At 39.9% G+C, this 22,301-nt stretch overlaps 1 protein-coding gene across 3 annotated transcripts in view; it reads left to right on the top strand.

Annotated features, from left to right (window-relative positions):
• Positions 1 to 22,301, top strand: part of RBM33 (RNA binding motif protein 33) — a 162,701-nt gene that overhangs the window by 82,900 nt on the left and 57,500 nt on the right. For all 3 annotated transcript variants that reach the window (XM_067542720.1, XM_067542719.1, XM_067542721.1), the window contains exons 11-15: positions 7,750 to 7,909; positions 8,750 to 9,072; positions 10,104 to 10,349; positions 12,390 to 12,677; positions 20,991 to 21,632. In XM_067542720.1, coding sequence (XP_067398821.1) covers positions 7,750 to 7,909; positions 8,750 to 9,072; positions 10,104 to 10,349; positions 12,390 to 12,677; positions 20,991 to 21,632 — 1,659 coding nt within the window. The remainder of the gene's footprint in view (positions 1 to 7,749; positions 7,910 to 8,749; positions 9,073 to 10,103; positions 10,350 to 12,389; positions 12,678 to 20,990; positions 21,633 to 22,301) is intronic.

Genomic DNA, 22,301 nt, shown 5'->3' with positions numbered 1-22,301 from the left:
TGTAGGTCCTGTCTTCTTTCCGGGACAGAAATCTGGAAATTAGTTGTGTAGCCATTATTTTCTCCTGCTATGGAGATAGGTAGGCTGCTGGAGAATGACAGTGAGGCATTTCCTCCTTTCCTTTCCCCAATTTAAGAACCAATCTCAGCTTTTGAGATTAAGGGACCTGAGCTCTATTACCTTGCCTGACAAAGACTACCTTGTATGAGCTTCTTTCATTTAGTTGGGAACCAGTTACTTGAATGTGTTTTTTTCCCCTCCTAAGGTTGTAAGATTAAGGAAGTACTTCTATAGAATCAAAGTACTGATGACTCAGGCAAAGTAATGGGTTAAAATAAATATTGTGGGGTTTTTTTTGCAAAAAGCTTTGTTAGTTAACATGTATAGTCACTGTTTTGCTGTAATTTGAAACTGGCCAGATATAAAACCATGAAAAATGGAAGTAACTACTGTGCATATCAAGATTTATTATGCCTCTGTGTTACAGTATGGTTATTTTACCAAAAATATGCCATTATGAAAACTGGCTGCTGCACCTGCTCTGTTAATTTTTAAAGTTAAATAGCTGTGTGTGTTCTGCTTTTATTTTTGTTTGCAAAATACCAAAGGCAGTTGAAGGTATTAGTTAATTTGCCAACTTTAGAGGTTAATATAGTGATGAGTCATTAAAATATTAATAATTCAGCACTGGCATTTCAGTCTATAAATTTAAGATTAAACTTCAGTTTTGCAGGTTTGACCTTTATTAACTTTCAGAATGTATATAATTGCATCTTTAAATAAAATAGTAAGTGTAATATTACTGTGCCTTATTTCTCCACTGAATGAAACTGATCAGCAGTTGCTTTAAAGTTGCCATTATGATTTCGGTGCTTCAGAGTTTGCAGTGTTTTATATGAATGAGAAATGTATTTGCTGGTGAGATCATTAAATACATAAGTACTTCAGACACAGTGCAAAAACAAAATGGAAAAAAATTCAGCCTACATGTATGCACATCGTCTGAGAATTTAAATTAATGGAAGTCAGAAAATAAATTATAGCACTGGAGATGATCTGTAAAATTAAAAACTTGGAAAGTAGTAAACATCACATATCCTGCTGACAGTACAGATTAATCTTTAATAGAATTTGTTTTAAAACTGCTGAATCTATTAAAAAAGCATATATTTAAAACCTGTAATGTGCAAGAGGCATGTTTACTATTATTGTATAATGTAGGCACAGTAGTAAATTCTTCCTCTAATTTTTAATAAAAGTCAAATCAAACCCTGCCTAAAAATCAGAGGGTCCCAATCCTGTTTCAGTTGACATCTGGGAGTGCAGAATCACATCCATAGTTTGTCCTTTCAAATGTTACTTTGCCCTTTGCAAATGTTACTATCCTTGAAAAATGTTCATTCTTCACATTTCTTTTCTATGAATAACAAATCTATTTATAATTGACTTTGCATGATTCGTTCATCATATTATCAGCCTACCAATAAATGGTAGTTCATGTAGTTTTTCACTGGCTTGTCAGAATAACCCGTAAAAGCCTGTAAGTGGCAAAATGTACTCAGCACTATTGTTTGCAGTGGGTCTTTGTCCAGCTGGCCAAATAGAAGGGGTTTGTGCCCCTTTAAGGGCTTCTGTGGAGCTGGTAGAAGAGGGGGAAAGTTTATTTCCTGTAGCTGGACCAGGAGTGAGGGAAGAGGGACTACTGCCCTTCCAACTGCCCTTCCAACTGCCCAGAAAGAGGAGGTTCTTGATATCCATGCAGTCCTAGAGAAGCCCTCTTTTAGCTGGACTGGGCTAGTAGTATCTACCCTTCTATCCATGATATCTAGTAGAGGCCTGGGCTCCTTCGTGATCTGCTGTGGGCATTACAATAGTTGCCCCTTCTTCCTTGGGGACTGGGAAGGAATTTTCCTTTACTGCCTGATTGGCTGAGGTGGGATTGATTTTTTTTTCACCTTCCCCACAGTGGGTGTGGGGATCCGGTGGGGTTGGGCAGGGGAGTTAAGCTATAATGTTGCAAGTTAGTACATTAAACGTGTGGCACATGTCCAGTGCAGATGCTCATTATTGAAGGGACGTGGTATCTGATCAAATGGATTGGAAAAGGATTTAAAGGAAAGCGTCCCTAATGGGAGCTATGGAAGGAGGGTTTGGTGCTCCTATGTGTGATACGTCAGGGAGCCAAAGTACCCCCTTTTATAGCCCCTTTAGTTTTCTTAAGAGGGGGAGGTTGCAGGTCTCAGCAATGGGATGACTTGGGCCATGTTGGGGAATATGTGGAAATGATGATGGAAATGATAACCTTCACTGTATTCCCAAATATTTTAAGTGAATAATGTTGCAGTCTAATTAAACCACATTCATTGCCTCCTTGTCTTTCTTCTGGCGTGACTAGACAATGTTGCAGTTGGATATTTCCAGCTGTCAGATGAGATGGATTAACAAGGACTTACAAAATATATATTAATAGATTAATAGACTGTATCAAGTATTACATTACTGATGTAGATTCTGTATCAGTACTTTAATTTTTTTCCATTTTTCCAAATTTCCAGATGTGTTCAAAAAGTCAAATTATTTTTTTATTCACACATTCTACAATTACATAAATTATGATGTATAAAAGGATCACTCAAGGTTTTATAACGAAAATATCACTTCACAATTGTTAGACTTGAGAGACAATGGTCAGCATAAGAGATAAGGAGATCCACAGTATTTTAAACTAAAATAAATAGGGGGAAAAGTACATTTGGCTTCAGGACTGGAAATTTTCTTAGAAACACAAAGGGTGTGTTCCTGGTAAACTGATGCCCAGTTATCTTAAAGGGCCTCAGTTTCACTGGAAGTTCAGTGAACATTAATTGTTTCTACCTGAAAACTAACAACTACTAGGGAAGGGAGGGAAAATCTACCACGATAAAATGTTCTCTGCTTACTCTGGAGGTTTTGCATTAATATGTAAGATAGACAATACTGCAGAGTCCTGCTGGATCCAAACCTTAGATTTTATATAAACAAGCTTTTAAAAAAATCTAATGCTAAATGTTGACTAGAAATACTTTACTTTATTTTTCATTAAATATTTCAGTTTATTTTATAAAAAACACACTCCTGTAGTGTTCTTGAAAGTTGCAGTGCATGAGAAAATGAAAGTGAAATGAACTAGAAATATAAATCTGGTGTTCTATTTTCATTGGCCATACTTGGTTGAAATGCAGAAATTAAACAGGCATTATAAACACTAAAGAGTAAACGAGATTTCAGTTTTACTTCGTTTATTACATAGTTAAGGACATTTTCAGTCTAATAATGACTTTGTAGTACTATTCTCAAAATTATTTGTGCATTTAAAAATAAGCATGGCAATGTGATAAATTTTCATTGTGGTTAAAGCAAACGTCTGTTAACTGGTGGTAGTGGATGCTACAAAGCTCAGTACTCGCACTGACACCTCTCAGTGTTTGCACGAGTGACATGCCTCCAACAGTCGTGCAAATTTGCGTATGCGGATAATCTTGCCCTGACAAATCAAGCAGCCATCTTCAGTGACATCGAGTCCACCTTTAACGGGGACTTAAACACCATGGAGAAATATTTCCATGCAAGCCAAATCCTCCCAAAACAGTCACTGCATTCCATCTTGATGACAGGAACTCTAAGCACACCCTGAAAGTAACTTTCTGTAGCAACACTGTGCAATATGACCCCACTCCAACCTATCCCAGAGTGAAGCTGGATCACATGCTAACCTTCCATGACCATCTGAAGAAGGTAGCTGCCAAAACAAAGACAAGGGTCAACCTGGTCCAGAAACTGGCAAGTACAAGCTGGGGGGCATCAGCATCAATGTTATGGACATCAGCAATGGCCATTGTGTATTCCGTAGCTGAGTACTGTGCACAGGTGTGGACCAGAAGTAGCCATACTCCACTTGTTGATATCCAATTGAACACTGCATTGTGGTGCATCACTGGAACCCTCAAGTCACCCCCAACACCTTGGCTGTCGGATATTGCTTGCCCATCCATTTGCCACGATGTTGCAACCCTTCAGGAATTCCACAGGATCATGGAAAACTAACATCTTCCCATCCACCAGGATCTTAACAATGTCCTTCACTACTGCTTGAAGTCAGTAAGCCCTTTTGGACCCATGCATTTAACCTTCAACAATGCAACTTCTACTCTGATGAAGCTTGGAAAGCCAAATGCAGTTTACAAGAAGTTACAAATAAACAGCTTGTAAAAGACCAGACGCAGAAGATCCCTGGCTTCGATCTCCAACGAAGCTCATGGGCAACCCTAAACCGCATCTGCACAAAGGCAAAATTAAAGACTCTTCAGCGTGCGATTGTGGTCACCTAGAACAGACCGTTGAACATATAACAACTCAGTGCCCGATTCACAAATACAAAGGAGGTATCTCAGCAATTTACTCTGCTACTCCAAACGCAATTATCTGGCTTAAGCATCTGAATGTAAAATTATAAATGGTTGCTCTACATTTATATCAGCCATAAGAAGTGAATAGCAAGGAGCATTTGCTAAATTAAACCAGACAAAATCCATTGGGCAGTGAAGTATTTTAAAACTCTAAAGAGGATATTAAAATTATTATTAATTGTTTTGATATTTTATGAACAAGGTGAGGGAAGAAAAGTAATGAAATTGTTTTTCCTATACTCTGAGTTCCTCTGTAGTGTATTTTAAATGAAGTTGTAGATTTTATCTTTAAAAAGTAATCACAACTCTTCGAGGTTTAAGATAACCTCACATAACTCCAGGTATAAAGTTTATACAAAAATCTAAGAAATGTAATATTTAAATTTGTACACAATATATATCTGATACTATAGGCAGGGCTTATAGCACCACCTGTTCTTAAAGTCTCTTAAAATGTCCCATTATAAAACTCTATTTTCAGTTGCTTGTAACTTTGCTTGTAACTTTGCCAAAGTTATTGTTTGGCTTGAAATTATCCATGCTGTGTGTCTGTCTCAAGCTGAATGACTTTTGGAAAATTTTAGTCAAAACAGTTCAGCTGTTTCCAAGGATGTTGCTATGGAAAAATACATTGTTTTACCCATTTTAAAAAATGCTGGTGACTTTTGCTTTGTGTAGCTCTAGAGTCTCCATGTTTTGGAGTAAGGAACTGTAATTTGGCAGGAGGTGGCCTTTGTGTCAAGGATGAGCCATTTGCTGTTCCTGTGAAAATCCTCCTAAATTTGGCCAAATTATAAGACTCTGAAAAATAGCAGTTTCTATGTGCTCAAAAAAGACTCTCGAGATCTTCGCAGGTTAATTCCCTGAAGGTTCTGTCTGCTCTGAGTGTGCTATACCCTGAAGTGTTAGTGGGCTGAGGTGAACTTTCACTTCAGTTGCAGTTCCTCTCTTCTCTGGACCTTGCTGAGTCTAGGCACCATAGCTGGGAGCAGAGAGCCTCTTTCTGCTATGTTCTCAATGCTCCCCCTTCTGATACCCAGGCAGCGTGGAGGAGGAAACAGCCCGAATCAAATGCAGCAGGAACAAAAGTTGGATCTGGAGGGAGGGGACTGATTAGGAGGAGTCGTCTGGAAGGACAGGAAGAACCTTTGGTTCTGTGACCCAGACTCCTATCATTTGAGCTACAGGACTTAATTACCTTAGCTAACAGCAGAAATGTTTTTTTTTTCCAGAGGGCACCACGTGCTATGTAAAAGGTGGTCAGGGAGCCCCTCCTGGATTTCTTTTCCCATCTCCCTTCCAGCAAGTGTGGGGCTTCTGTCCCATGTGGAGCCCCTAGAGAGAAGATGATGAGATATTGATACCATGTGCCAGATCTGGAAAAGAGTTTGATCAGATGGGGTAGCCTGGTTTGACATACTCTCTTCCTGCCCCACTCCACTACAGCTATTCTGGCAGCTCCTTATGTGTTCCCAGTACAGCGGGTGGTGATGGTACTGCTGCTTTGATGGTAGCTCTTGACAATGTTTGTGTTCAGTTGCTATATTGACAGGCTGCCAGAATTTGCCTACACAACACAAGTGAAAGAAGGGCAATTTTTAATAGTATCATTCAGCTAAAGCTGAACAGAATTTCATGTGACAAAAAAAGTCACGTCTCCGAAGGCTTTTTCCCTACTGAATTTCAAATGCTACCTTCTTACAATGGAAGTGTTAAGACATCTCAAAAAAAGGTTGCAAAAATATTTTATAATGGAAGATGTTAGGCAACCTAAATAGAGGAGTCACTACTAGTTTTCCTATATATTGTACATGTGTCATGAAGACTGTTATGCTTGAACTTAAAATACTATCTTTCTACTAAATGAAGTAGCCACAGGAGGCTGGATGGTTCAGGAGGCTGGTAATGGGTTATAGAACCTTTAATCTGTAGGGTTGCTGGATCCAGTCTAGTGCAGGGTAGGAGTAACCAAAAGTAGCTATATTTGACAGCTGTTTAGAGATATAAAATGAGTGATCTAAGCCCTGCTCTTAGTGGAGAGGTATTAATAGTGCAAAAACCTGCATTTTCCCACTCTCAGCAGAGAGGCCAGAAGAATGTGGTTAGTAGTGTGCTGCCCTTCTCTTCCCCCATGCGCGCACACACTAGGATGAGTGCTAGGATAGAGGCTGTGGAACATGTTTCTTCTGGAAGTGTGCCAGAGCTGGAGTTTGATAAAATTCCTGTGCCATTTTAAGATCTATGTTGTGTTCTTTCAGACTTTTAACGTTCTGTTACTTAGCTTTAAAAGGAAGTGTCTGTTCTTGAATCTGTTTATTTTGAAGGACTTTTTTGGTTAATGTGGTTCTAATTGTTGGTGAATACCAGGTGCACATGTAATAGGCATCATCACTAATTTCTAAATGCATATTAATTTGAAAATAAGGATGTACTGAGATGACTTTGATTACCTTTCTGACTTTTTCATGCATAATAGGATGATATATGGTTATCATGAATATGGTATGTTTCCTGTGAATGTATTGATAGATGCAAGACTGCCTCAAATTTTCAGTGGATGATATCAATTTTTAAAATTGTCAAACCTTTCCATATAGAAGCAAAAAATGATGGTAGTATAAATTACTGAATTAAATCTGAATTATTCTGCATGCTTCTGGTAGTGAAATGACAGTATATTAGACCAGTGTTTAAAGGCTTATTTAAAACTTTTTTAAAAAATCAAGAAAAAACAAATTGTGTAAATTTTTCACCTGCCTTTTGTAAAGCTTCAGATGTTGAAGTATTTAAGATTTATGTGAATTGGTAGAAATGTTAGTTCCTGTTATTTTTTGAAAGATGATTGCTTTAATTTTCTGGATGCCACCAATTGATTTTTTTTTTTTTGGCCTTTTGAAGTAAAGCTGATTCATTTCTGTAGCTTAGGTTGTACTAAATAGATGGCAAAGAATAGCATGGTTTAAGAAGATAAATGTCAGGAACGTTTTCTGAAGTAGACATTCAGACTTTTGGATTAATGGGAAATAAGGTCAATAATTGCATGGATTTCAATAAGCTTGTAAAGAAATGGCATTCTTGTGGTACTACAGTGACTATTAAAACACTTTGAAATCATTTCAAGATCCTCTTCACATTCAGTGTCTCATCCATTGTGGAAGAATGACTCAGTAGGGCTGCCAAACCTTGTATGTATTACAGGAGATAATTGATAAATCAACTGATTTTTTTTTGAGAGAGAATTTTTAATAGACTCTGGATGAATGGAAATGAACTTAGTTTTGGTGATATTTTTCTTATTAAACAGGGCCCTCCAGATTTTCAGCAGCATGCTCCTGGACCTGTTCCTACCAACTTTACCCAAGCCCCAAGACTCCCTCTCCAGGATCAGTGGAGAGGCCCGCCACCTCCGCCACCACCTCCGCCTCCTCCCCCTCCTCAGGAAAGAGACCCTTTCTTCTTAGGAGGTAGATAATTTTTATTTTAGATTAATATACAAGGTGACCTTTTTATTGCAAATATACAATTTTAATATTCTTCCTTTTCAAACGTGAACAGATTCATTTATAGATCTTAGAATCAGAAGGGACCATTATGATTTAGTCTGACCCTGTATAGCACAGGCCATGGAATTTAGTGGGTTTTCCAGTCTTTAATTACTATGATCCTGCATTTTGTTATCTCTAACTACTGTAACACTGTATAAAAGCTACCAAATAAGATTGTCTTCAGTTTGTTACAGTTCAGATATTAAATATCAATACCATTTCTCCTTTCATCTGTAGTGGTTTCCCCATTAACAGTTGTATCTCTGGAATATTTCATTCTGACCAATCTTTCAGTTAATGTTAAAGTCACAGCACAACAAACACCGCATAAATAAACATATAAAAATTGAATGAAGTGGCTTGACTGCTTCTTTTTGTGGATTGAAATAGTATTAGTTTTGTTCAGATAGTCAGTTCTTGCCTTTCTCTAGCCTTAATTCCTGTTTGGAGTTGTTAGATGCTTCTGTGGTAAAAATAATAAAAATGGTAACTACTAATGCCAACTAGTTATTAAATTGTCTTTTTTCTCCCAAGGGTCTACACCATCCATACCAAGGTGGTTACTGGCACAACCAAGGTGGTGGTTGGCGCACTCATATAACCTTGCGGAGCTGCTCTTCCAAATAAAATATTTTGTAGTTACCCCTCATTCAAATTTTCAAATTACTCTCCTGAAGCTGAAGTACGACAAGACTGTATTTAAAACATGTTTGTATTCATAAGATGGTTGTCATTTAATTAAATATTTTGGTTTCACAGATCCAAGATTCCCCAGCCATCATTTGTTCGAGCAACGGGGTCCCGCACCTCCACCTCCTCCCCCACTCCTTAACAGTACGCATCCTGTCCCTACCCAGAATCCTCTGCCTTTCAATCAACCTGGACCAGGATATAATCAGCAAGGGCAGCAACCAGTATTTTCCAGAGACAGGCCGGTAAGGCCAAACATCCAACCTCAGGGAATGCTTCACTTCAGCCAACCAGGTTCAGCAAATCCACGGCCTTTCTTTCCACCCAGACCACAGTTCTTACAAAACCCAGGACAGCCATTTCTAACAACACATACACAACCCAATATGCAGGTATGAATCCATGGTAAAAGGGCCTTATAAAAACTAACCTTTTGCACTGAGTCAGCTATATTGGGACCTTTGCTTCAGCTCATAGTAATGACCTAACCAAAATGGCTAAATCTTGCTTGGTATTACAAATATGAAGATTTAAATGTGATGTCTATTATCATGTTATGTTGAACAGAGAGGCGGATTTTCATCACCATGTCAAACACTAATTTAGTTAGGACGGGTAACAAACATACACCAACGTATGTTTCAGAAGTGAAATTATTAAAAATGGCTGTAATTTCTGCTCAACTGCTTACAGCTTAATGAGTTTAGAAAAGTTCTTAATGTCCTATTTTGTTCAACATTGCATGGTTCCTTAAATTGATTTACTTCAGCAAAAATATGAAAGTATTATATTGTTCAAAATGCCCACGTACAAAGAGAAGATAAGTATGTGTATAAAAATATAGACGATTACTTCACCTCTTGACACAGGGCTTGGGTGCCCTCTGCTGATAAAAATGAGTCGTGTGTTTTAGGGGACTAGCAGTTAGAGAGAAACCAGTATGGCTCTTAAAAATTGTTTTCCATTTAAACTGTTTAAGGTAGACAAATGGCTTGTATGACCATGAATTTCGGGGGGGGGGGGGTTGTGATAGATTCATAATGCTTACACTCTGAACTTGTTCTTAAGAATAAATATTATATTCTAGTAATTCAGAAAAGCAAATAGAATGATTAGATTTATTTATTGTAGTGTCAGTAAGAACATTCATTTAAAATTGTTTTCACTTTAAGAAGTTAAGAGCTAACGTTTAGGTACAAGTGTTCAGTGATCAAGTGATATCATCGCTGTGCAGGGTAATCAACAATCCATGTTTACCCCAAATACTGTTGCCCCAGGGAAGCCTATATTCCTACAGCTCCTTATTTACCAGCCAACATAATGTTGACATACAAGAACAAATCTGATTGTCTAAGGAGCTTATTTTCCTTAGGATTAAAAAACAAATGTACAGACTGTCTTTTTTTGTCTTTAAAATGGGAAGGGCCCCTTGCACCCTCCACTACAGCCTCAGCCACACCACCCGCAGCAGCACCACCACCCGCAACCGCAGCAGCAACAGCAGCAGCATCATCAGCATCAACATCACCATCATCTTGCCAGTCCACCGCAAGCTTTGATGCCCATTAGCCAGCCACAGTTCAGACCTCATTTGCAGACTTCACAGCAACAGTCAAATAACAATAGAATACAGTGTCAACAGAGGCAAGGTCCAGTGAAGCCAAGACATGTAAGTACCAGTAAATGCTGACATACATCAGTGTATGTGTAATGTGTGTCTGAGTTCAAGTTTAAAACCTTTGAACATAGACTCTCTCACTCCTATTCCTTCCCCTCTTCATTCACTCATCTTCTCTCCTCTTTCCCGCCTCATTTATTCGATATCCCACCTTGATAAATGTTACCAGGCCTCAACAGGTCACAGTTGAGGATACCAGATTTAGGACAAACGGCTGAGAAATGGGGCAGACCCATGCAGAGACTGGTGGTTATTCTTCTATAAGATGTACCAACAACAAAAGTAAACTTGTCTCACCACTCCGGATTATAGGAAGTCAGAAAAGCAGTCTCCTTAGATATTCCAGCCCTTGTTTTACCCCTCAGACACTAGACTTTGATGAGTGGATTTTTAAAACCAATTTCATCCAACAAAGAGTCCTTCCAATCCCAAGAGATCAGCCATACAGCCAGGCCAATATATATCTCAAATCTTACCCAATAATCATGCTGCTGCCAATCCTTTAGTATCTAATATCTAAAGGTTTTTTCTTACGGAAAAAGAAAGAGAGAGTTAAAATGGTCAAAGAATCATGTACATGCAATTATTGCAAAGTTCTTGAGTCAGATTTTAGCAGTGGTGAAATGAACTACCGATTTGCAAAGTCTCTGGAAATTACCCAAACAACTTGGGTGTCATCAATCCTTGTTTAAAGCTTCCTTATTACAAATCCACTCCAGAGAAATGAAGCAGGAGATGAAGACAAGATGGAGATGGTGCATCTGCCTTATATACCTTCTTCCATGTGGATGGATGCCTTCAGAGTGAGTCTTTGTGTGTGGAAAATTAAAAGCCCAAACTGGAATCCAGGGTCACATGAGCAAGTTACATGTCCTTGCATGCTTTGTTGTGTCATAGGAGCAGCCGTTTTCCATGCTCTGGCTGAAAAGTTCATAGGGAGATCCATGGGGTGGGATCAGACTTCTGTGGTTTGTTGTGCAAGCTAAGTGTCCTTAAATGGGCTATTAACTTGCATAGCCCTTTCACAATAGGCTGTCTGGCTTCAGTGTAGATTTTACCAGGTGGGTGTGATTAAGGAATGCAGCATCAATGCAAAAATCCAGTACATAGTCAATATCTATAACTTCAGACACAAAATCTGTATTTCAAATCCAAAATAATATATGCCTATAAACAGGATAATCACACTTAGCAAATCATAACTTTTCCATTGACACTTTGTGACATGCTTTGCATAAATTATATTCCATTTGTATAACAGTGGTAGCAACAATGTTATACATGATTGCATTTCAATCACACAACATGACAATAAACACTTCCCCTTCACCTTTGTCTCCCCCTTGACTTAGTCTCTCCCTCCCTCTCCCCTATTCTCCTCTTCTCACTCCCTGTGTGAGAGACAGACACTAAGAAGCTAGTGATCAAGGATGTATGGGAGGATGGAGTAGGGGCAGGGCTGTATGGTCAAATGTAAAGCTGTGATTGGGTACCCTGTGATTGGGGTAGGGGAGCGCAGGGCTCTGATTCCTCCAATGCAGAGAAGCTTTGCCCTGTTCCCTTTTGTCCCTCCTCCCCCCAGTCCATTCCCTTTGGTCTGTGCGGGAGCCAAGGCATCAATACCTTGGCTAATCTGCACACAGCGCAGAACAGTTACTCTGACCAGACAGTAATTCTTTGGGTTTATTTTAGAAGTGGCCTATGTCTGAGAGGTGTATGTGTGAGAGAAGAAAGTTTTGCTGTTTAAAGAAACCTGAAGATAGATATGTGATCGAATTGAGACCATTTCAGAAGGATAGCACTTTAAAATACTTACTCTGCAAAATTTAGTAATTATTGTACTAAAAAGATGCATTGAAAATGCAATTGTCTTCTTAAGAGTTAGTGCCAGTTTTTGAGACTAAATTAAATCATTAAAATGTGAAACTGGGGGAATGTTAGTCTGCATGAAGTGGAAATCTCAGTGTAACCTGAACTCCGGAATGGCTGTCGAGGCTTCCATATATGTATTTTGTCTTTTGCTTCTGTCAGAGCACACCAACACAGAACATTGTCAAGCGTCCAAATCAGCAGCTACAATCAACTGCTTCAAGAAATAGCAACTTGCGTGAATTACCAATTGCGCCATCGCATGCTATTGAAATGAGTAACAACCGGCGAACTGCTGCACCTGCCGCTCAGGTGAAACCCATTACCAGCACAGCACCTGCTACCAGGTCTGTAGTAGGTGTTGGGAGCCCACATGGAAGGACTGAAATGAAAGCTAGAGCAGTCGTACCAGTGGTCCAAACTAAAGTAGAAGTAAAATCTGAACCAGAGGTAAGGGAGTTTTCTCATTATTGTTCAATGGCTGTTTGTAGTACATGCATTTCTATTTTTTAATGTAACCAGTTGCTATATAGCTACAGATGAAAAATACCTGCAAAACACACCAGTATGGTGCTGCTAAATAGGAAGTCATGTGGCTTAAAGTTAAAGCCCTAGATAATCTATTTATCTTTTTTTAAAGAATAAATGTAAATGTTAGCTAGTCTGATTTGTGAGGCATAAACTCACCTACGTGCACTACTAGGCTACACTTCGTTGCCACTAGGAGTCCCACTTCCAGGTTGCAGACTTCAGGGGATTAGCTGCAAGCTCCTCCCAGGAGAGGGGTCCAGGTCTTGAAGGCTGAGGGAATCAGTTTTGGGAGCTCAGGGAACTACTCCTACAAGAGTGTGAGACCGGTACCTCACTCGATTAGTGGCACCCTTATTTGATATATGATGTGGTTAAAATAGGAGCAGCCACTGAATGAGGAGAGGAAGAGAAGAAGGAAGGACTTTGAGCAGGAATGAATCAGACTTGGAGTTGCTTCAGAGTTGATATGTAGGACATTGCTGACCTGAAATCTGGAGGTGAAGTTGAAAGTGTCTGAGAGAACCTCAGTGAGTGGCGTGGAGCTAGATGAGGCTGGAGGCTTCCTCCTGTATTAAATGGAGGAAGGAGTAAGGCTAGCAGCAGCAGTGCTTCTCTTCCCTTGTCTCAAGTCCTGCTGCTTTTTCCCTTAATTACCCACAGCTATCACACTGAATCGTCTGGGCCCAACCAACTCCATGCTACTCATAAGAACTGCTATACTGGATAAGACCAATGGTCCATGTAGCTCAGTATCCTGTCTCTAACAGAGCTTCAGGAGAGCCTGTCTTCCGCTCCAGGCTTCTGAAGTTTAGGGTCGCCCAGAGCATGGAGTTGCATCCCAACTCATCTTAGCTAATAGTCATTGATGGATTTATCCTGCATGAACTTATCTAGTTCTTTTTTTAACCCAGTTACATTTTTGGCTATCACAACATCCCATAGCAATGAATTCCACATTAATTCTCCACACTTTACCACTAGATACCTCCCAGCAATACCTATCCCTGTCTAATACTTTCTCTTTCAGCTTGGTTCCTCACTACTCAGGATTTTCTCCCTAGTCTTGTGAATCAGACAGCCACCACCAGATCCCTCTCTTCCTCTTCTTTCCCATCTCTTGATCTCTTCTCACATGGATCAAATAAGATCCAAATGAGTCATAACACAGCTTCTCCAGCCCAGCCAATCTCCTTCAGAGCCTGGAGTCCTCCTCATGAGAAGTTGGAGCTGAGCCATCCCCTGAGGCACCTCTTCTGCTGATGAAGAGGATACTTGTCCTACATCTCATCTGGAGGAAATAGTAAAGATTTTTATTTTTATTATTTTCCATTTTGAAAAAAAATTGCTTTTAATTTTCCAGGATCTTCCAAGAGTGTGAGGTATGGCTGTATTCTGAACCTCACTCAGGCCTTGATCCTGAATGCTGCTGTGTGTGGATCCTTACCCCTGTACAGAGCCCTATTGCAACCAGTGTGGCTCCACATGGTCACAGGTCCATGTGTGGAGCAGTTTGCAGGATTGGGCCCTTAATGTCGAACATTCTGAGATGCTGTATCTGCATGATCGTTAAATGACTGTTACAATTTTTGAATGTCAAGTAATTCCAAGCAAAACCACAAATCCTTCCTGTTAAATTAGCTGTAAACCTCTTTGTCTCAAATATCAGGTTTCTTTCAACAACTTCTTTTAAAGTTGCTGGTGATTAGCTCCTCATCTTTTTCTTGAATTAGTTATGACAATCTCTCATTTCCACAAATGAAACATGAAAGAAACATGCAGCTATCAGTATTTAACCTCCCGTGCACTCATTCATCATCAGGAATAAAAACTGCTTGGTTCAGCTTTTCAAGAGGTCACTTATTTAACTTTTGCTCTTTAGTTTCAGCAGAGACTAAAGATTTTTTTCCCTTTCATTTCAGTTACTTTTAGATTCTTCTGTGAGAATCAGAAAATAACACAGATCATAGGAAAAGTCTGCATCTTTCAGGCCAGTAAGAAAGGTGGTAAAGTTTATAAGATTGCCGCATACAGTTACCAGGTGTTCTTTCACCATTTAAATATGAAGTAACTCCAAAATGCATATATTAGTCATTTTGTCTTTTGTCACTGTCTTTGGCTGGGTTTTCCCAACAGTACAAGACAAAGCAGCTGCCTTGTTCCCTCAGATTTAACCTAAATAAAGCCCTGTAAATTTTAAGATTAATTAGCCCTGCCCCGTTTGCAGCTTCAGTCTTACAAAATTTCTGTGTTCCTTATCTTTTTATTGGTGCTTCAAAACTTTATTTGGAAACAATTTGTGAAACTTTCTGTTCATGTAACTTGCAGAAAGCTTTTTTGGTCCAGGAAGAGAAGTGTCTCCTTGTGATTCCCAGTAGCACCCACCACAGTAAGTGGTTTTGGTTTTGCATCCCTGCCCAACCTGGCTAATAGCCATTGATGGATGTATCCTCCATGAACTTATCTAGTTCTTTTATGAACCCTGTTATAGTCTTGGCCTTCACAACATCCTCTGGCAAAGAGTTCCAGAGGTTGACTGTGTTGTGTGAAGAAATACTTCCTTTTTTTCATTTTAAACTGGCTACCTATTAATTTCATTTGGTGACCCCTAGTTCTTGTGTTATGAGAAGGAAAAATAACAGTTCCTTATTTACTTTCTCCACACCAGTCATGATTTTATAGACCTCTATCATATCCTCTCTTAGTCATCTTTTTCCAAGATGAAAAGTCCCAGGGTATGTCTACACTAGAAACGTAACTCAACCTATATTAGGTTGACTTACTGCCACTACAGTAATTACTGCAGCGGTGCATGTCCACAATACCCTCCTTGGGTTGGTGATATGCATCCTCAACAGAAGCACTTCCACTCACCTAAGAGGGACAGTGTGGGGACATGTGAGCCTGGTCTCTCAGCTCTTCTGACAGCTCCCTGCTGGGAGCCCAGCTGCCCCACAGGCTCCCAGCGAGCTGCTCCCTTCCCTCTGATCCCCATTCCACACCAGGAGCAGGGAGAGCCTCCCGGAGCTTCTCGCCTCCCTGTTCCCCAGCTGCCCTGGCTTCTCAGCACCAGGCCCCTGCTTCTCACTAGGAGTAGGGCAGCCTTGTCGATTTCACCTCTCAGGGAGCTTCTCCCTGAGGCCTGGAGCAGGGTCTGGGCAGCTGAGCTCTAGCTGCCAGGCTTTCTTGTCAATTTCATGTCTCCTGCCCTGAATTTGACAAGACAGCCAACAGCCAAAGGGGTGCAATGTCTACACAGACATTGCGTTGTACTAAATACATCAACATAAGCCTTATGCCTCTCATGGAGGTAGAGTTATGTCAGTGTAGTAGAGCACTCACATCGGTGGGAGGAAGGCAGTGGTGTAGACACTGACATAATTAGGTCAATGTAAGCTGCCTTATGTCGACCTAACTGTATAGTGTAGACCAGCCCAAAGTCTAACTAATCCTCATATGGAAGCTGTTCCATACCCCAATCATTTTTGTTTCCTTTTCTGTACCTTTTACAATTCCAATATATATTTTTTGAGATGGGGAATTCTGAAATGTCATAATCAGTCATTACTGTAAAGGGCAGAGAAATGAATTTTGTGGATGGGCTGGTAAATTTTCACATCAGTTTTGCGAGTCTGACAATATATGAAATAAAGGAGCCTCATTCATTTGTGAAGTGCCCAAAGAAAAGTTTTTTTTGCCTCTGTGAAAATAAAGCATTAAATTCTCTCCGTAAATCTTTCCCTTAGAGTGGGAAAACGGGCTTATAACTTCCTGTTGGGTCTCTTTTCCAACTTGTATAGGCTTTGGTTCCCAGATTTAGGAGAGTTTTCCTCTTGTCTTGTTTGATAGTTGTTTGATTAGAGAGCCTTTGTTGTCATTTCTTTTTCCCAGTTCATCCTGTTAGTTCCCAGTTAAAGAGAGAGGACTGGAGGAAGACAATGCACTTCTTCAAAAACAACATAGCTCATTCTTTTTCATTCTCTGTTTTTTGGTATAAGTAAGGTGTTTCAGGACCTGAATCATGTGGGATGCACCCACCTCTTTAAAGGCTAACAGCCTATCATCTCCAAGCTCTCATCAGGAGCTTGAAGTGCTTTACAGATCTTTGGGTTCTAGCTCATCAAGCCATCATACGATCAGGATTTTGATTTGGGGTAGACTTGAGTTTCATAGCATGAAAGTCAAGTCATCTGGGTTCTGTTCATGTCGCTGACACAGACTTGCCTTTTGTCTTTGGACAAATGATCTAACCTCTCTGTGCCTGATACTCCATCTGTATAAAGGGAATATTACTACTTAGAGTGATTGTACACAGGGATTCCACTCATGGTGTGCAGGCACATGAGACTGGATTTTTCTGGCTATTTGTGTCCATTGGGGCTGGTCCTCTGACCTAGATGTCCTCATGCCCCCCTCACCCCACACAAGATCATAAAAGGCAGAGCAGGCCCAACCATTACTCAGTTCCTTCTTATTGTTGGTGTGCAGTGTCCACCTGTTTCTTCTGTGGTGCTGTTACAGTTAGTGTTAATGACTAGTTAATATAGTTGTTAGGTAATTAATTACTTTTGTTTGCCCATTGGCTTTAAAAAGATCATTTTTACTAATTCTTCATAGACAGTAGGCTCTAAGTACCCTCCTTGGTACTGTGTCTTGAGTTGGTGTGGCAGAAATTAAATGTCTCTGGTTTGACATGCCCCTCCTGTGATGCTTCTATGCCACTGAATGATGGGCATTCATTTTTTAGGACGGGGCATATCCCTGACTGTTGATCCCTCTGTCACTGTCTTTCCAAGCAGATTCAGAAGGTAAGGGATGCCTGTCTAAAGTTATCCTGTAGAGTTCCATGAAAATCTACTGAGGGTAGGTCAACACTACCACTTGAGTCAATCTAACTTGTGTCGCTCAGGAGTGTGAAGAAGACACCCCCCTGAGCAATGCAGGTTACAGCGACCTAAGCACTGTCCACACTGGTGCTATGTCATAAGAGCCATGTTATATTTCAGGCCAGTCAGAGTCTGTCTCCCACAAGAAGGATTTCAAACTAGAATGGACTTCATCAACCAGCTCCAGGCTGCTCCAAAGATACCACTATGAGAATGCTTTAGACTTTTGGGAAATATGGCCTCATGACATCCATGTGATGCAGTTTAACAAATTTTGCCTGTGCTCCATGCAAGTGTGGTTGAAATCACTATATCTAGCCAGAAGACACTGCATGAACATGTTGGTCACAGTCCCACAAGAAGTCCCTTCCTCATTAAACTGGAGGAAAGATCCACGTCCATATACAAGGGAGTACCCTTCTCTGTATCTCTGCCTACAAAGATGCGTCCACTAAGGGATGGGGAAGCTCATCTGGATCACCTTCAATCACAGAGCATTTGATCCTCTCAAGAAGCTCACCTGCACTTAAACATCCTGAAACTCAGCACCATCCATCTGGAATGCATAGCATTCCTGCCTCTCCTACAGCAATCCACGTGCTGACAGACAGTACCACAGTTAAGCAGTGTGTTAGCCAATAAGGAGGCGCAAGGTCATCTCCACTCTCTCAGGAGCCCATTCAGCTCTGTATTTGTCACAGATCACACTGGTGGCCCTGCATTTTCCAGGTGTTCAGAACTTATTAACAGATCTCCCGAGCAGACAGTTCTCAGATGTCCATTAGGGACTGATCAAGAACCCAGTGTTGCAGAACATCTTTTGCAAGTAAGGATACCCATTGATAGACTTATCTGCCACAGACTAGAACAAGAAATTCCAAATATTCTATTCCAGAGGGTGCTCCAGACCAAGCACCTTGTCAGATGCCTTTCTTATCCCTGTACCCGGAGACAAATGTATGTCCTCCCATCAGGCCCCATGATATGAAGGGTCCAGAGGAGTCCGAAGCAGGATGCTGGATTGCTGGACTGCTTGGGTCAGGCAGTTCTGGTGTTCATATCTGGTGGACCTTTTGTTGTAGCCCCCTCACACGTTGGCTGCTCTGCCTGACAGTTTAATGGAACAATGGTCAGATCCTATGCCCAGACTTGTCATTGTTACGTCTGACAGCCAGGATGCTGGATAGCTGACTGACATCCACTGAAAGAAGCAGTTCAGCTGAAGTTAAGAAAATTATGCTCCAAAGCAAAAAGGTCCCAGCTAGACTGATTTATATATCAAAGTGGAAGAAATTTTCGATTATCTCAGGTTATATCAGCACCAGTTGTCTTGATGACAATACCCATATCAGCAATATTGGACTATTTATTAGACATGAAACAATCTGGGCTTTCTTTTAGTTCCATAATGGTCAATATAGCAGCAATATCAGCTCTCATGTTCAGTGCCACACTGTATTTTTTCATCTTACAGTGACTATATTCCTTAAGGGCTTTATTCATGTTTCCCCCACTCCCAGTTTGGGAGTCCCGTTTCTTGAGACTTCAATATAGTATTAACAAGGCTAATGGGTTCCCGCTTTGAGCCTTTAGGTGGTATAGGGAACTGCTTGCTATCAGTGAAGACTGTCTTTTTAGTAGCCATTACATCAGCTTGAAGGGTAGGGGAGATGCATGTCTCCTGATAGTTTTATAAGGATAGGGTTAGGGTTAGATCTGATCCCAAATTACTGCCAAATGTTGTTTGAGTTCCATATTGAATTGATTTATCTATCTCCCAATTTTGGTTGGGCTGTTCTTCAGTCATTGGTTAAACAGAATTCCTAATACCCACCTCCAAGCAAACAGACAACTACTTATTAGTCACCAGGAGTGTAATCCATGTGGACAATCACTCAAAGAAGAAAGAGCAGTTACTTATCTTTTGGTAGCTGGTTCTTCAAAATATGTTGTCCACATGGATTCCATGATCCACCCTCTTTCCCCACTGCTACAGAGTCTTACTCCTCTGTATTGGCGAAGGAACTTCAGGGTGTTTGAACCCACTCTGCCTTTTATGCCCTTGCCGGGGGGGCCTCATGGACATCTAGGATTCAGGCACAGCGCTAATGAATACTGCTAGCTACAATAATCCAATGTCACGTGCATACTCACATTGGAATCTGTGTGGACAGTACATCTCCAAGAACCAGTATGGTAAGTAACCATACTTTACTGGATACACAGATTGTTTGTGAAATGCTTTATAGTATCCTTTTATAGAAGACATTACTAAAATGCAATGTATTGTTATTTGATTGAAACCTAATCTTATTAGATTTGATCAATATATCTGGTAAGTATAGTCTAAAATTAGAATGATCTGTTCATAGAAATAGTAAATTCATTGTATAGCATGTTGTATAGACTGATTGATTGCTTTAAAAGCAATCTTGAAGCCATTTAAAATGGAATAAAATTGTATCAGGTATATTTTGTAATAAAATATGTACATCCTGTTGAAGCAGCTATCTCAAAAGCAAGCTGGATCTTTTTTCATGAATATGGGCACCTGCATTTCCTTAACTGTTCTCTATTTCATATAGCTTCCTGTAGGGACACTTTCTGCGAAAGTTGCAAAGAAAGGTTATTTGACAGAGTATAATACTTTCAGAAAGGCTTACGGATGGAATATTAAAGGCATTCTCTATATACCATTAATATTCCAACACTGCATTTAGCAACATTTTGATTCTGTAGAGAGTGCATGAGTTCAAGGTCAGAGAGATTGACTTGTGCTGTTCATTATAACCAATTATTGTGTGACAAATGAGTTTGAGATCAGGCTGAAAATTCTGTAAGAAAAATCAATAGTTCTAATCAGGGCCTTTCAGGTCATTTACCACCCTACCTTTTGTTAGTTTGTCAGAAAAGAGCAAGATAAAACCTGTGTGACAGTGGGTTGCCTCTGTATTGTTACTTTCCATTTGAAACATATTTTGATATCTTGAATTATATTAATAGTTTAATTGGTTTCAGAAACTTCTACAAGAGTTCCAATTTATAAGACTTAATTTTTAGTATTTTTGATAAGATTTCCAAACTAGCAATATATAGTGTTCCTTTTTTTTCCCTCCAGGAAGTAGTATATCTAATTCCTAAAACAGATTTGAGCTGTCTGTCTCTAATGAATAGCAAATCCTACTGGAAGATATGTCACTAATAGTTTTAGCACATCAGAGATAATTTCAAAAGCTCTTTGGAAAGTTATGCCTTTTGACATCTTATAAAATAATAACTTAATGTTAGCTTTGACTAAACTGGACATATTTCACTATTTCAGTAAATGCGTTTGCTTTCCTTTTTGTAGTTTCCTGATGAAGATGAAGAAACCAGATTATACCGTTTGAAGATAGAAGAACAGAAACGTTTAAGAGAAGAAATTCTGAAACAAAAGGAGCTGAGACGGCAACAGCAGGCTGGTGCTAGAAAAAGAGAGTTACTTGAAAGACTTGCACAACAGCAGCAACAGCCTCCTACACAACAATCCTTCACACAGCAGGAGGAGGAATCATCAGAGTTGCCCACCAATGGAAACCCATTTATACTCCATCCTGGTGCACAGGCCAGGCAAAATGTGAAAAATAGACTTCTTGTTAAAAAGCAAGACATGGTAGTTCCAAATATTCAGCCCAGAGCCACAGATTTCATGCAGGATGGGGCTAATATGCAGTTTCAGGGACAGCAAGTGAAAACAGTGAAGCAGTTGAGACAGACTAGAACAGTACCTCAAAGTCAGCTTCAGCCACCACAGAAAATATTACAAACAAAACCTGCTGCAACTGCGGCATCACTCACCCCAGCACAGACTGCTAGGGTGGCATCAATACAAGGAAGGCCTCAGGAACTGAAACCTGGTGTGAAAAGGACTGTCATGCAACGGGCAAACAGTGGTAGTGGAGATGGGCCCCATGTCAGCACCAAAGTGAGGGTGATTAAGTTGTCAGGAGGGGTAAGTTTCCAATGCTCATCTATTTTTGTGTGTTGTTTTGTCGCGGTCTGTTTTTGTGTGTGTTCCAGTCAGCGTAACCCCAAAATACAAAAAAAAACTCTTTTGAAAAGAAAAATAGCAAATTCAACAGAACTAATAATCTGTATTTCAGAAGATGATTTTCAGAGCTATAGACTTTGTAGGAACAGAGGTTTGCTGTAATGTATTGCACTGGAGTGGGATTACCATTAAGCTTACATCACTGTTTCCTGAATAATATCTCCTCTTTATGGGTTCTTGTAACTTGAGCCTAAAAATTCTTCACCTGTGAATCTTTGTATAGAGCATTTTGGTCCAAAAATGTTTTGATGTATGGGAGAAAAGAATTCGTATGGGTTTTTTAAATTTGAAGGGTTAAATGTCTGTATTACAGTTGAAACCATACTAGCAACCAGTCATGTTTAAGCATGGCTGGAGCTAGTATAGTTTCCTGAACAGTGTGGGCAGACTTTTTTTTTTTGAGAACTACATAACAAAACTATGATATAAATAGATTTGGGGGAGGGATGGGAGGCAAAACTTTCTGCTAGGGACTAGATTGACAATGCCACCATTTCATTTTTGTGTCTAAATCAGATTTACTTATCTGCCGACAAGGGGTCCATCGGGTCCATTGTCTGTATGTATCTT

The sequence above is a fragment of the Emydura macquarii genome, unplaced genomic scaffold (genome assembly GCF_026122565.2).
Source record: "Emydura macquarii macquarii isolate MOO-44397 ecotype Brisbane River unplaced genomic scaffold, CSIRO-AGI_Emac_v2 contig_719, whole genome shotgun sequence".
NCBI lineage: Eukaryota > Metazoa > Chordata > Testudines > Chelidae > Emydura > Emydura macquarii.
The sequence above is the reverse complement of the archived record's forward strand: the minus strand, read 5'-3'. Positions and strand labels throughout refer to the sequence as shown.